This window comes from Daldinia vernicosa, assembly GCF_022497035.1.
Source record: "Daldinia vernicosa strain CBS 139.73 unplaced genomic scaffold F5Y00scaffold_19, whole genome shotgun sequence".
Lineage (NCBI taxonomy): Eukaryota > Fungi > Ascomycota > Sordariomycetes > Xylariales > Hypoxylaceae > Daldinia > Daldinia vernicosa.
The window spans coordinates 57671-71774 of record NW_025953935.1 but is presented as its reverse complement, the minus strand read 5'-3'; the positions used below and the strand labels follow the sequence as shown (position 1 = coordinate 71774).

Genomic DNA, 14104 nt, shown 5'->3' with positions numbered 1-14104 from the left:
GGGAAAGCCGATGCGTGCGGGACTTGCTAGGGTCCCGACTGGGGGGGTCTGCACGATCAAGCCTCCGTTTGCTACATGACAGATGTTAATAAGTTTCATCTTTTTTGAGACTATTATTATTATTTAGTCCTGATAATAAGCTCCATCTTGCATTACAGTTGAATTCGAGTTTTGGGGGATCATGGTAATGATAATGATGCTAAAGGCTACTTATAGTGATGGGATAATAAACGGGAGGGACTTTGATGCCATGCTCGTACGTCATAGAACAAGAACATAAATAATAGTTGCCGCCATCTCGGCTTGGCTACCGTTTACCTTCACGATATTTCCTGTTTTACACAACTTAAACGGTTAACGGTTGAAATAAGTTTGATCTAAACAAGGCTACCCAGCCTTGGATCTCAGCCAGCTCGACCGACTTACCCGTGAAGTATCGTGTTCTTTACGCGCTGTACGAATGCGTGGGAGACTGGGAGTAAGCAGCAGGCAGACGGGCTAGAATGACGGGCAGCATGCGTGTATGACTCGACCGCGGACGAGGCCGTATAAGCTCATTCTCACGCACGAATTGCCGCACAATGCGACCACTAGCAACTTGCACCCTCGTTAATTTAAACTGCTTGCATGAGAAGATGCTTCTTATTGCTCGTACGGCAGCGCAACATGCATACATGTTCGTACTGGGCCAAGGCTGGGGCAAGCTGGGACAGGCCAACGATATTCCGTACACTTACTTATACAGTTACAGTTCCGTACTCAGCTGCAAAAAAGGTCGTCCTGTCAAAATTGGTTATACGGGATAGGCCTGTTCCGTACGAAGAAGTTCGTTCCTCTTTAGTGCGGCAATGTCCCATTCGCTAGATGTTGCCCTGACTCATACTATGTACCCTGGCGTCCTGACATCCCGTCGAACTACAATCACATGCTATGTATGTGTAGCTCTCGATTATCTTAACGCCACTTTATGAATCAAATCAGAGCCTCTCCGACGCCACCACTATTTCTTACTAGCAACCCTATGTTATGTACAAGTCCTAATAGATACGGCGCTTAGCCTCTTACTGATAGCTTCAATATAAACCCGTAGGCCGAGGAGGGTCTTGCGCTCCCGCCGTCTCGTTGGTGCGCGTCTTAGACAACTTGACATTCCCATTTATAATCTATCTAATTCGAAGCCGTATTATATTCGGTTCGCCGGCTCTTCTCATTGGTCTCGGCTAGTCGCACGAGCGGACGCAAGCAAGTGCGCAAACAAGCTTAATCTGGCCAGTACAGTATTAAATTACCTATTATCAAATAAAAATAAAATAATAGTTAATTCAAATAATTACATACTACGTACGCTAGGAATTTGTGGATGGCCTCGAGGCTTGGCAGTCCGTGTGCGAACCCACAAACATCGTCGGCCTCGAGGGCCTCATTACCTAAACGGGCAGGCAAGGCTTAATTAAAATGCTGGGGCTTGTTATGCTTGTTAAACATTGTTGGGACTTTTCGTATATCGTTTCGAGGTTCAGCTGACGCGGCAATTTTCGTTCTCGAAGCCTTGCGACGCCGAGCTGAAAGCAGGAACAAGAAGTTACCGAATATTCGGCTTCGGGCATTTTTATTCGCCTTTTGAGAATCGAGCAAACCAACCACCATGATACATACATATCTTCGGGTAGATAGGCTATCACCACAACCCAAAGCTACCTACGTATGCAGTATCAACCTACTAGCCCCTATCCACCTACGTAGCTCTCCCACCCTCCCGACTATAAGTGATAGGTTAAGACAAGGAGTGATAGATAACATTAGGCTTACTTCTATATTGAAACGTCTACGACAACGTAGTATAATTGTATAACTCAGCAACCGGATGGCACCCGCATATGATTTATTTCGGTCTACGTATATCAGTTGCCTGGTCACCCATACATAATAATATGCCCGTAATATGCGGGACGATATGTAGACCGGGGATATTCGATATGTATGCAAGAAATCCCATGTTGTTCAACCCCATATTCTATCCTCGTCGTAAGCCTTACGTGCGACATTACGTTACGACTTCACCTCCACCTTACATAGCAGTAACATAGCTATACAACAGTGTCTAACTACCTAGTTTACGGTAAAAGAGAGGCTTAGAGACCACGTATTATAGGCCCTTAAGTATTAGAACACCGCAAATCCCCATCGACCTCGAAAGTGATCTCTGATCCAGAACGATGCTTTCTAAGGTTTCTAGGGATCTGTAATAGGTACCCAGCTGGCAAACCCCGCGACAAATGGGCGCAGTTCCGCATTTATGACGAAATTGAAGGCTTAAACGGGTAGGTCTATGATACTAATTGATGATCTCGACCTTAATCGTCTTCTGTTCCACTCGACTGGAAACTCATCCCAAACTCCCCTCAACCTATTCGCGTGATATTGATGTCAACTCTGCAGAAATAACTTGTCTGGGAATATCCTCCATTCAAGTTCATAGCTGAAAATGTGACGACCTACCTACACCGAGTCATCTATGTATGATATGATATTACCACTACTACATATACAGGGGAAACAATGTGTATATACTCTAATACCTAATATTCTGACCTCAGCTTCAAAGTCACCCTTTTGTGTGCTTACATTATTATGTACATACGCTGATACGTACGTTACGTATGACAAAGATGACACTCGAGCGGAGCATTCACCGCTTCTTAGACGGTCGCATGTGGAAGATCGAACTGCCGTATCCAATCAACCGTTCCGTCAGATATTCTTATTCGCCGATCCTCTCCCCCGGGTGCGGATGTGCGAGGAACAAGGAGAGGACCGAGAGGTACGACTCGTGCGGTACCTACGTACCTAAATCTAGATGTACATTGTGCATGTACATTTTCCGTGTTAACAGCGCTTGCCTCTTTTTTTTTTTTTTTGCCTTCCTTTTTTCTATGATGTGCACTAGCGCATTTGGACCCTGAATTTTGGAAGATTTCCGCAAAGGGCACTTAGGCACGCATAGGACGCAGTAGGTAAGCAGCATGCAGCATGCTTCCAAGCATGTTTCCACTTTTTTATCTCGTCCCCGGGTCTTTGCAAGGGGAGACAAGGGGGATATACGCTAATTAAACTACTTACATTAACTACGACTAAGTACTATAAGTTTCTAAGATAAGACAGGGTAGCGCGGTGTTAAATGGGGTTATTTAACTTAATATAATTAATAGGTAGTTTTACATATAAATTTATATGTAAAAGTATAAAACGTTAATGGAAATAATAATTAAATAATTATTATATATTTTAACGGAAATTATAAGGAATTTATAAATTTTACGTATGTTTTATATAAGTTTAATTTTAATAATAAGTTTTATATAAAAGTTAATAATTTTATAAAAGTTAATTTTTTTATAAAGTTTATAAATGGATGTATATTTTTATATAAATTAAGTAAAAAAATATATTAAATAAAAATATAAAGCATTTTTAACATTATTTTCTTTTATAATTATTATTATTTTATTATAATAAATTTTAATAATATTAATGTTTAAAGTTATTATAATTATTTAAAACCATTAAATTTAAAGCATTTTAAATATTTAAAACCATTAAAGTTATTTAAAATCGTTATATTATTACTTTTATTAATAAATAACATTTATAATTTTTTAACTTTTTTAAAATTATATAATTTAATTAAATATTTTATATATATAATAAAAACGAAAAATATATATTATAATAATAAATACATAACTTATTACGTAATATATAATCTCGTAAATTTAATTAATTACTTTTATAATTAAATAATATAATATTTACGTAATAATAATAATATATAATAATAATAATTTTACATTTAATTTAATAATTTAACATGTTTTTTATATTAAATAAATACTTATAAATAACTTTAAATAATAAAAAAAATAAAATATTAATGTAATAATTAAACTTATTTTTTTTTTTTTTTTACGATTATATATATTATTACGCTTATAACCGTTATTAAATTATAAATTATATAAGCGATTTAAACATTTATTTTTAATTAATTTAATAAATTATTTACAATGGTTTTAAAAGATAATTTATAAGGTATTTATAATAAATTACTTATAAAACTTATTTAATTTATAAGGTTTAAATGCCTCGTATTAAATTTATAATTTATTATAAGGTTTTAAACTTAATAAAAATTGCTTAAAATATAAGGCCTACGTAAGCCTTATAAGGTCTTTATATTTCCCGTTAAGGTAGGTGGTTATTTAATTATTAACTATTTCTATTGACATTTTGTACTATTATATATAAATTTGTATGCAAAGCTACCTACTAGCCATACTAGGTTAAATAACCCCATTTAGCACCGCGCTACCCTGTCTCATCCTAGAAACTTGTATGTAACGAGACCTATTGTAATTCCTAATTCCTAATTCCCACTCTGCCACTTCGAATTCCACTGGCCCAGAGGCGCCAGCCCCGGAATAAGCCTCACAGAAGCATCTTCCACTCTGCAGTCCGCACACAATCTTGATCCTCACGATTCCCACTTTCCACTTCCCACATTGCCAGCTTTCCCAGAAACCCAACAGTCGTTCTAGACGGGCTAAGCTCCCACTACACTAACGAGATCGTCCCGCTAACTATATAGAGATGGAATAGAGATAGGACGGCGTCAATTAAATCCTGAAACCATGTTTTTTTAAGCTGTCGCTCAGAGAGACGGTCTCGTGGCTAATGGCAACCTATTACACAAGATGCCGCCGAAGTGCCGGCTTAGCATATTTTGGTATTGTCGTCTCAAATCTCAAATGTCAGACTTCATTTCCGAGCCGCGGTAACACACAGTAGCGAGAGCCACTCTGCTCGCTTCAGCGGATTCGCGTGGGATTGGCTCTCATAAGTTGGCCATGCGCGCCACGGCGCCGGCTGTCTGGGGGGGAAATTATGATCGATCGTCCTAAAGCAACCCCGTTTTCGTACGGCCATCTGGATCTCCTGGGGATCTATCGGATCAAGTCTTCCTTACCAAGTTGCCTACTAGGTATGTATGTACTTAACACGGACGTCTTATTGTCAGTCTTTTCCGGAAGAAGGACCGACGATACTCTGCTTCTAGTGGCGCTTTGGTCTTAGATCCTATATTAGTTATTGCGAACTAAAGTCATTATCCCGCCTGCTCGCATGGCCAAGGTAAGTACCTACCTAAGCTGCTAACATAGACTCAACCTCTCCTTTAGAATATTTCCAGAATTTGTTGGCTCGTGTCAGCTTTAACCGAGCCTTACCAGACCTGCCAGACCCACCCGCAGCAGCAGGTGAGTTGCAACACATGAAACGGCATCTCCCTGCGCTTGTCCCGCTTAGCCCTGGCTGAGCTAAGACAGTTCGGAAGCATTGGACACGGAGCTGACAAGAGACGCCAAGACGACCATTGACGGCACGTGATAGACTTGTGCTATCAGGACTGAGGAGGCAAATAGTCACTGGAGCGTAAGCTCCGATGATTTGACTGAGACCCCGGGTTTCTACTCCTTCGCAGACCGGATTCCACGAATGTTTGGGATACGCCGTTCCTTGTGTTCTTCCTAGTCTGCTAGGTTGTTAGGTAAACTTGACTGAGAGTATTTCAAAGCCTTTATCTAGTAGGCTACTCTATCCAGATTGTACTTAAGAATAAAACATCAAGAATGTCCAAGGTCGTTACAAAGCCAGATGGCTCGCCGATCTCCATCAATTCAACCTATCCGCCTATTCAACAAAGTCCGCAAAAGAAATTATTGAACTATATTGCTATTCGGAATTGAAAATCCGAAAGACACGCCGCACCGCCGACGAAGTTCACCTGAAATACCGCGACGACAGCCGCAGCCCTACGGAGGTTTGTCGCTAAGTAGGTTGAAGACGGCAGGACGGCGGCTGTCGCATTCTATAACGACGGAGGTATGTAGGACAGCTGAGTTTGGCGGAAGACGCCGAGTTGGCCACTAAATGCGAGAACTAAATTGCCAAACCCCGAAAGCCCCTTTTTATCCAACAGCGAGCAAACGGCGAACAGCGGGCGCTAGTTTCGTGATAGGCGTCTTTATAGGGTCTAAGTGTGGCATCAGTGCTCTTCTAGGCCTTTTTAGCACATATTAGCCTGTAAGACTTATAACAACTGCTGCGTAAGCCACAAATCATTAGCCACAGCACGGGAATAACTCGGGCTCTGCTTTATTTGGCCGAACCACACTGCACCACATTCCATCGTACCTCGTACCAGAACTGGTACCAGAGTGCGCCGGAACGTGCCATCGGTGGATTACATCATGTAATTTTTTTCCCGACTTTCTCCTTTGCGAACAGCTTCGTCAGTTTGACGTTGTGCTATGTTATAATTGTTATTACTAAGAGTCACCGCCTGAATCCCGAAGAGGAGCCAATCGCAAACTGCTCAATTGATCTTTGTTGCCCGTCTAATTTCCAACTCCCCGGATCCTCAAATATAAGAGGCTCAAATATAATACCCCGCGTACCGACCTGGAGGATACCAAGCTATTATCACGATACCTATAACCTATAACACATATTCAAAGCAATCATATTCAAGTGGCTTACACATTAGACTCGCCTATTCACACTTTGCACATTTCTCATAACCACGTGCATACATACATACCTAGAGTTATACAGATCTTGTAATACTAGAGACAAGACTTCATCCCAAAGCATCGGACGGACTACTTACGATATAAAGAAGTATCGGAGCAGTCGAAAGAATCGATAAAACCCCGCACTACGCACACGTACATATAATCATAAAACCGCAGCCATGAAGATTATTTCGAAAGAGGAAGAAAAAGCGCACTACAGCCAAGTGCTAAAGGGCGGTCTCATCGGTGGCACCCTAGGTCTCGGTGCCGGGTTAGCTGGCGTCATGCTCGCATCACGACGGTACCCAGCCTTCCGATCGCTCACGCTCCCCTTCCGCGCCTTCCTCGTCACATCCACCGGCACCTTCGGCGCCATCGTCAACGCCGAGCGGTACTCCAACGCCTTCCACAAGGCCAACAACCCCATGAACTTCTACGTCGACGAGGCCCAGCGCACGCAGGAGCTCATCCGCCAGCAGGAGACCAGCTGGGAGCGCCTGTCCGCCTGGGCCCGCGAGAACCGGTACTCCATCGTCTTCGCCTCCTGGGTCGCCGCCATGGGCGTCGCCCTCGGCGTCGTCGGCCGCAACAGGTACCTCTCCAGCTCGCAGAAGCTCGTCCAGGCCCGCATGTACGCCCAGGGCCTGACGCTCGCCGTGCTCGTCGCCACCGCCGTCTTCGAGACCTCCGACGCCCGCTCCGGCACCGGCCGCTGGGAGACCATCAAGGTCCTCGACCCCAACGACCCCGAGCACAAGACCCTGATCGAGAAGCGCGTCCACAAGGAGGAGTACGAGGGCCAGGACCTGTGGAAGGATATGGTCGCTGCTGAGGAGCGCCGGCTCGCGGCGCAGAAGACGCAGAAGGGAAATTCGCAATAGATAGGCGGCTGGTGGGTGGTGGCGGCGGCGTTCTTCAACTGCCGGGGAAAGGGATAATAATAGAAGACGTGATGGGGGCGGACTGCTAGGCTAGGATAAAGTGTTATATCTGCCGAGCGTGTAGAGCGGTTAGGCATTTCCGTTGCGTCCCGGATAATGGATTCACCTGCATATTTTCCTTTGCATCGATCATAGTCCCGGAGTTTCGGCCATGTGCGGCTGGGTTGGGTTGGGTTGGGTTAGGCGAATCTCGTCATTTCGCTCGTCTCTTTCTCTCTTCATGTACATACAAATTACAAAAAGCGGACGAGCAAGCGTAGGCGACTATGTGGTTTACTCTACGTTGTGTCGTCGCCGAACGTAGAGACTTAAGGGAGGGAGTGGAGGAGGAAGGGAACGAAAAAAAAGGAGGCCATGGATATTTTCCTTTTTTTCTTTTCTTTTTGGCATATTAAGGGGGCGAAGGCGATATGACTGATAGACGATGATGATGCATCATGTTTTAATATTATATATAACATAGACCATATTATTTCAAGGTACTAGACTTGTATACCATCCTGTGACCTGATCCGACTGTATAAGATACCAATCCACCCTTTGCCCATTTTACGTGTCCCGGCGCCCCAAAAGACCCAAGACCAGTAACGGCACGCTCAAAGCAATACTATCCTCCCGATCCCAATTCAGAAAATGGTGCCTAATAGCTACATTTGCGTGGATAACTCATATTTGCATGGATGATGGCACATAATGAAATAGAGGCCCAAATCGACCCGTCATAGACAAAGAACAACGCTATCAGAATGATATGTAATCTAGTCCCAAGCCCACGCTAGATTAAAGGTTGATACATAAACCGAACATGGCCGCATAAATCTGACCTTCAGCGCCCCTTATGTAGATGCCAACAGCCCGAACTAAAATTCTCTAAACTCGCAGCGGTAAAGGTAAACCCGGGTTTGGCCTAGACTTCGATAGTAAAATGGCTTATCTGTGAGTAATACGCATGTACGGCTAACTCGAGTATCCAGACGTCGCTGAAAACCTCGCCGCCGTCGAAGCCACCGATTACGACGAGCCGGCTATCATGTAGCACAGTACCATGGTATCCGCGGCCGCTGGGGGGGAGGCCGTATACTCTCCGCTTGTCCCAAGTCATGGTGACTAGATTGAGCAGCAGAACGTCGTTGGAATACTCGTTGCCGTCGTGACCCCCGACGATGAATAGATATGAACCTACGATCGTCGAGGTGTGTGACAACCGTCTAAACGTCACAGGGATGTGCACTGCCTTCCAGGCGTGCGTGTCCACGTCATATACCCATACGTCATTAAAGCACTCGCCGCCATCTGATCCTCCGTAGATGATCAGCTTGCTTCCTACCATGTTCGCTGTGTGGTAACCCCGTGCTTTAGGTCGGCTAGTATCTTTGACTGCCGCTCCGTTTGAGCTGCTTGACGAGGGGCTTGATACTAGCTTCCAGCTCATCTTATGCACGTCTGTGACATCGAGCCGCCATATATCGTTCAAAGCACGTATTCCGTCTCCACCGCCAAACATATAGATGCCGTTTTTATACAGGCAGGCAGTATGCGCCCGCCGCGCACTCGGCGTCCGGTCCCCTACTATCCGCGGCCGATGCCACCGAAAGTTAACCGTGTCCAGCACGTACACGTCGTTATAATAAGCCGGCCCATCTCCACCACCGAACACTACCAGTTTCTTACCGACAGCTGTACACGTCATGGCGCGCAAGGGAACAGGTATATCGCCCGCCACATGTGGGCTACTCCAGTGGAACGAGTCGGCATCTAGGACATATAGCTCGTTGAAGCAGGCACGCGAGTCGCAACCCCCAAAGACGTATATGTTACTCCCGATTAAAGTAGTCGTGTGTGCACGGAGTGGAGTGTGGGGGGCTCCGGACACCGGTGCTCGCGACCAATACATGCCTGATGAAGGTGCAGCGGGCACATCGGGTGCTGTCTTAGGATCTTGGAGAGGCGGAAAGGGGACATAGGGGCCACGCGGCCGTGGAACGGAGGACGCCTTGCGAGAACCACCCGAGGCTCCCGACCCCGTGCTCGTAGTCGTGGCCCGGCCGGCGATGGCCGATGTCGAGCGCATAGCTACCGGCCGCCGTCCATCATCTAGGCTAGAAGATCCGACCTGCGGATCAGACGGTACGGGAGTAGTATAGTCACCATGGCGCCGAAGGGTGAGGGTGGGGATAGGCGTCGGGGCAGACTGGGGCGGTGGCACGGCAAAGGCGGATTTATTAGAGACAGACTGCGAACGTGAACGTATTGAAGGCTCCGATGCCTTGCGTTTACTCGAGGAACTTCCCTGGCTCTTGGATGAGAGGTGGCCTGGTGTGTGGCTTCGGGTAGGGGGAGCAGCTCGATCTTGGGCCTCGTTTCCACTGTCGCCGTCGACGGAGGACGGAGCAATCTTTTGGGATCGGATGGTCCTCGACTTGGCGCTTGAGGGCGATCGTGGGTTATCGGCCATAGTTTCGTTAGCGGAGGGCATGGTTCTCGAATAACATGGCCTACGTTCCGCGTCCGAAGCTAAAGCTAGGGGGGGTATCCAAATCGTAGTCTGCTAAACTGCTAAAAATACGTCACACGGTCAATTGCCCAACCTATCCACCTAGCTTAGTCTCTCGGTAGTCAGTAGGCGAGTCGCGCAAGGGCATGGAGAAACTCGAGTAAAGATTTAGGGCATGGGGTTTAAAACTACGGGGTAGAACAAGTTAAGGTAGGGCAGTTTCAAAGAAGAACGTATCTGAACCCGAACAAGGGTTGAAACGGTTTGAAAGCTATAGGTACCTATTCAAGGTCAAAATAGATGATGCCAGTATTGATGCCAGTATGAAATCCGGAGCACAGAATGATGACAGATTAAGAAAAAAAAAATGGTTCTAATACAAAATGGTCAAGGTTGAACTCTTGTTGACAAGGCCACGCGGGCATCCCTTGCTTTCTTCAAGCCCCTGCATGAAATTGGGCACTTTTCTAGAAAGAGAAGATGAAGCAAGGAAAAAGTGATTTGAACGAGTCGGAAACTTTTGGAGCAAATGGGTACCACCTCAGCTGCCTCAGCCAATCCCGCGTATCCACCACCCCCCGCCTTGGCCGGGCAGCCGGGGGCTTGTACAATACAATAGCTGACAATACGTACCTGCACCTACTGTAACGGGGTGATAGCGATAACGGCACCTGCCTTTCGTCCCACGTATACGTATTTGTATACCTTAGGTAATGTATTTGTATATTATGAGTGTGAACTGCCAATAATAGGGTGCCACCAAGCTGGTAAAGTCAATTTATATAGGAGCTGCATCTAACAAGGTTATGCTTATATTTAGTCGCCCTTCCTCGCCGCACGACTGCAGTGTATCATTTACCAACCTTTACATGCACGGACACGAGGCTGGTGCGGGAGATGGCCAACGCAGCACATCGTGTTCGTGTCATCTGACCTTCTAGAATATGTCTTTTGCATGGAAGGTTATATGGTTTATATACATTCATGTGAAGATAGGATGGTAATCCTTGTTGGGGTATTTGGAGGTTGACTACCTTATGCTTGCTGTATTATACAATGCAGATAGGGTATACAATGAGGACTACAATTGGCCAAACTACTATTACCAATGCTCTCTAATAATTATCGGTATAGCGTTGAGCTAGGTATATAAGAAGTATATCTACTCGCAGTTGTTCCCAGTCAACTTCAAATTGAACCATTTAACGAAGTAAATAGACTTGATTCTTATAACTTACTTTTTATAGTTAACTAACTATAGTTAGGTAACTAGTAACTATAGGTATCAACCAACTATAACAATAAAGTCGAATAAGATTTAATAGTAATCGTATAACGATTCCAACACTAACGACATGGACTATTCGTTCCGTAAAGAAGAGCATAGTTTAATACTTGTCTCATAAGCTAATGCAAAGTAGTAACTATAATAATAATTCTTCTTCTTCAAAGATCCAAAAGCCAAACCTTTAAGCATGTTCTCAATAGCGGGGCAGTTGCCAATCAGAACGCGGGGCTCTACGTATTCGGTACGAAGTACAAAGTACATGTACTTGGATAGGCAACTTTAGTACAAATAAAAATAAAAAGTACAAGTTCGACACGCGAAACAAAAATTCATCAAGCCAAAAACTTGCAACATCTTTGTAATTTCAGTGCCAAATCTTCAAACTCAAAATGGCAGACGGACAACTTGTTGAAGATAGCAAGGCTACCGTAATCACAAGTAGCCTAGGCCAGTCCCTGAAGCACGATGCCAATGGTAGTGCACATACCGAGACTGATGGTCCCGCGTCTAAGAGACAAAAGCTTGATCATGAAGAGACAAAACAAGAAGACGGGCAAACTCAGCCGAAGGACAGAACCCGAGGTGTTGCGCCCGTGAAAGCTGAGTAAGTTTAAGACCCTTTAAGACCCATCTACATCCCTACCCGGAGCTAACAAAATTTGCTAGATATCTTATCTCTGCTGAGGCTCGAGCTAAGGTCGTGGATGATGATGCAGCAGAAGCTGGGATTGCCACAAATGATTCTATCAATGGCAAACCTGACCCTCGGGACGGTCGGGACGGCCATGGTAAGAAGGGAAAGAACAGGAAAAAGCAAGGCGGCCAAAATCAGAACCGCAATTTCGGCAATCACGAAGACGCATTCCGCCTATGCAACAGCATTACCTACTCCAACGAATTCTCACCCAAACCCTGTAAATTTGGCGAAAGGTGTAACTTATCTCATGACCTACGCAAGTATCTCAAGGAGGGTCGACGTGAGGACCTCGATACTCTCGGTGGCAAATGCCCTGTTTTTGAGAAGTATGGTAGGTGTACCGCCGGATGGAAGTGCCGTTTCGTGAAGAGCCACTCTAAGGAAGTCGAGCAAGAAGACGGACGAAAAGAGCTCGTACTTCTCCAGAATAATGATTCTATGGAAACTGACGAAGATCCTGATCAACGACCAGGCGTGGTCAACGTCGTATCTACCGATACTAAGTGGGATCTAGCCAGAAGAAAGGTTAAGTTCGAGAAGTCCGAGCCGTATATAAAATGGTTAGAAAAGGATACTGAGCTTATGCGACAAGTACACAATCAAGCTAAAAAGCAAGAGGGTGACGATACAAATGCTGATAGCAGGGAAGAGCTCAGGGCTCAGTTCGTGGACCCCCCGCTTAAGCCATCGGAAAAGAGGAAGATTTACTTCGGGAAGGAAACTCCGGTATTAGCTCCCCTAACTACGCAGGGTAATCTACCCTTTCGACGGCTATGCGTCGAATTGGGAGCTCAGATTACATATTCAGAAATGGCCATGGGAATGCCTCTCGTACAAGGGCAGAAGGGCGAATGGGCACTTATGAAGGCGCACGAGTCGGAAACCGTATCCCCACGATACACACCCGAGCCGGGTGCGGTTGTGAAGGATTACGACAATACGAAGGACCTCAAGTTCGGCGCCCAGATCTCGGGTAATCAACCTTGGGTAGCGATGAAGGCAACCGAGGCCTTGACCCAATTTCTTCCTCACCTTCGAGTGGTAGATTTGAACTGCGGATGTCCTATCGACATGGTATACGAGTCAGGTGCTGGCTCTGGACTTCTTGACACGCCTAGCAAGCTAGAAAAGATGGTTCGAGGTATGAATGTCGTCTCTGGAGAAGTACCTATTACAGCAAAACTGCGAACAGGGGTACGGGATGGGAAGCCGACAGCAGACAGGTTAATCGAAAGGCTTGCCTTTGGGGGTCCGGATACACGGGACAGACTTGGAGCACCTGGGTGCGCGGCCATTACATTGCACGGACGAAGCAGACAGCAGCGATATACAAAAAGTGCTAACTGGTCATACATCGCCGAATGTACTAGTCTGATCAAGTCATACAAGGCTAAGAAGGATGAGATAACGGACACGGCCAAAGAAGCAGACGAGAGCACCCAGGCAAACACGGCCGGCGGAAAAGTTTACTTTATTGGCAATGGGGACTGCTATTCGCATGTGGACTACTTCGAACATATCGACAACGCCAAAGTTGATACCGTCATGATTGCGCGAGGCGCTATGGTCAAACCGTGGTTATTCGAGGAGATCGAGAAGGGACAATATCTGGATAAGTCTGCGTCTGAGCGGCTAGGCTATATAGAGAAATTTGTCCGCTACGGACTGGAAGCATGGGGATCTGACGAGCTGGGTTTGGGCTTCACGAGGCGGTTCTTACTGGAGTGGTTGAGCTTCACGTACCGATACGTACCCATTGGGGTCTTGGAATACCTTCCCCCTAGCCTCAACGACAGGCCACCGCTATACAAGGGGCGGAACGAGCTCGAGACTCTTCTAGCGAGTGACAACTACAAGGACTGGATCAAGATTAGGTATGTCTCGATTTTCCTTGCTGTTTTCTGTCTGTCTTTTACTATCCCGGGTATGACTAACATAAAACGTAGCGAGATGTTCCTAGGCCCTGCTCATCCGGGGTTCAAATTCCAGCCCAAGCATAAGTCTAACAGCTACGAGATTGAGGCGGAAGGATAAACTCTAGTTTATCTTCATGGG

At 45.6% G+C, this 14104-nt stretch overlaps 3 protein-coding genes across 3 annotated transcripts; 2 read left to right on the top strand and 1 right to left on the bottom strand.

Moving 5' to 3' along the window:
- Positions 1 to 6326: 6326 nt before the first annotated feature.
- Positions 6327 to 8061, top strand: F5Y00DRAFT_53151 (uncharacterized protein). Its single transcript, XM_048013773.1, has one exon. The coding sequence runs from the start codon at positions 6809 to 6811 to the stop codon at positions 7508 to 7510; it is 702 nt and encodes a 233-aa protein (XP_047865475.1). The 5' UTR covers positions 6327 to 6808; the 3' UTR covers positions 7511 to 8061.
- On the bottom strand, positions 8025 to 10653 carry F5Y00DRAFT_235070 (galactose oxidase). The gene has a single exon (XM_048007512.1). It carries the CDS (start codon positions 10044 to 10046, stop codon positions 8478 to 8480), a length of 1569 nt encoding a protein of 522 aa, XP_047865474.1. The 5' UTR covers positions 10047 to 10653; the 3' UTR covers positions 8025 to 8477.
- Positions 10654 to 11741: 1088 nt separating this feature from the next.
- F5Y00DRAFT_252724 (FMN-linked oxidoreductase) lies at positions 11742 to 14083 on the top strand (the record flags this gene model as incomplete). Its single annotated transcript, XM_048009964.1, has 3 exons — positions 11742 to 11956; positions 12019 to 13923; positions 13996 to 14083. 3 exons carry the CDS (start codon positions 11742 to 11744, stop codon positions 14081 to 14083), a joined length of 2208 nt encoding a protein of 735 aa, XP_047865473.1.
- Between the last annotated feature and the right edge of the window lie 21 nt (positions 14084 to 14104).

Excerpts from the sequence above, each read along its gene's own strand:
- F5Y00DRAFT_235070 (XM_048007512.1), bottom strand. The coding sequence starts at position 10,046 with ATGCCCTCCGCTAACGAAACTATGGCCGATAACCCACGATCGCCCTCA.
- F5Y00DRAFT_53151 (XM_048013773.1), top strand. The coding sequence starts at position 6,809 with ATGAAGATTATTTCGAAAGAGGAAGAAAAAGCGCACTACAGCCAAGTG.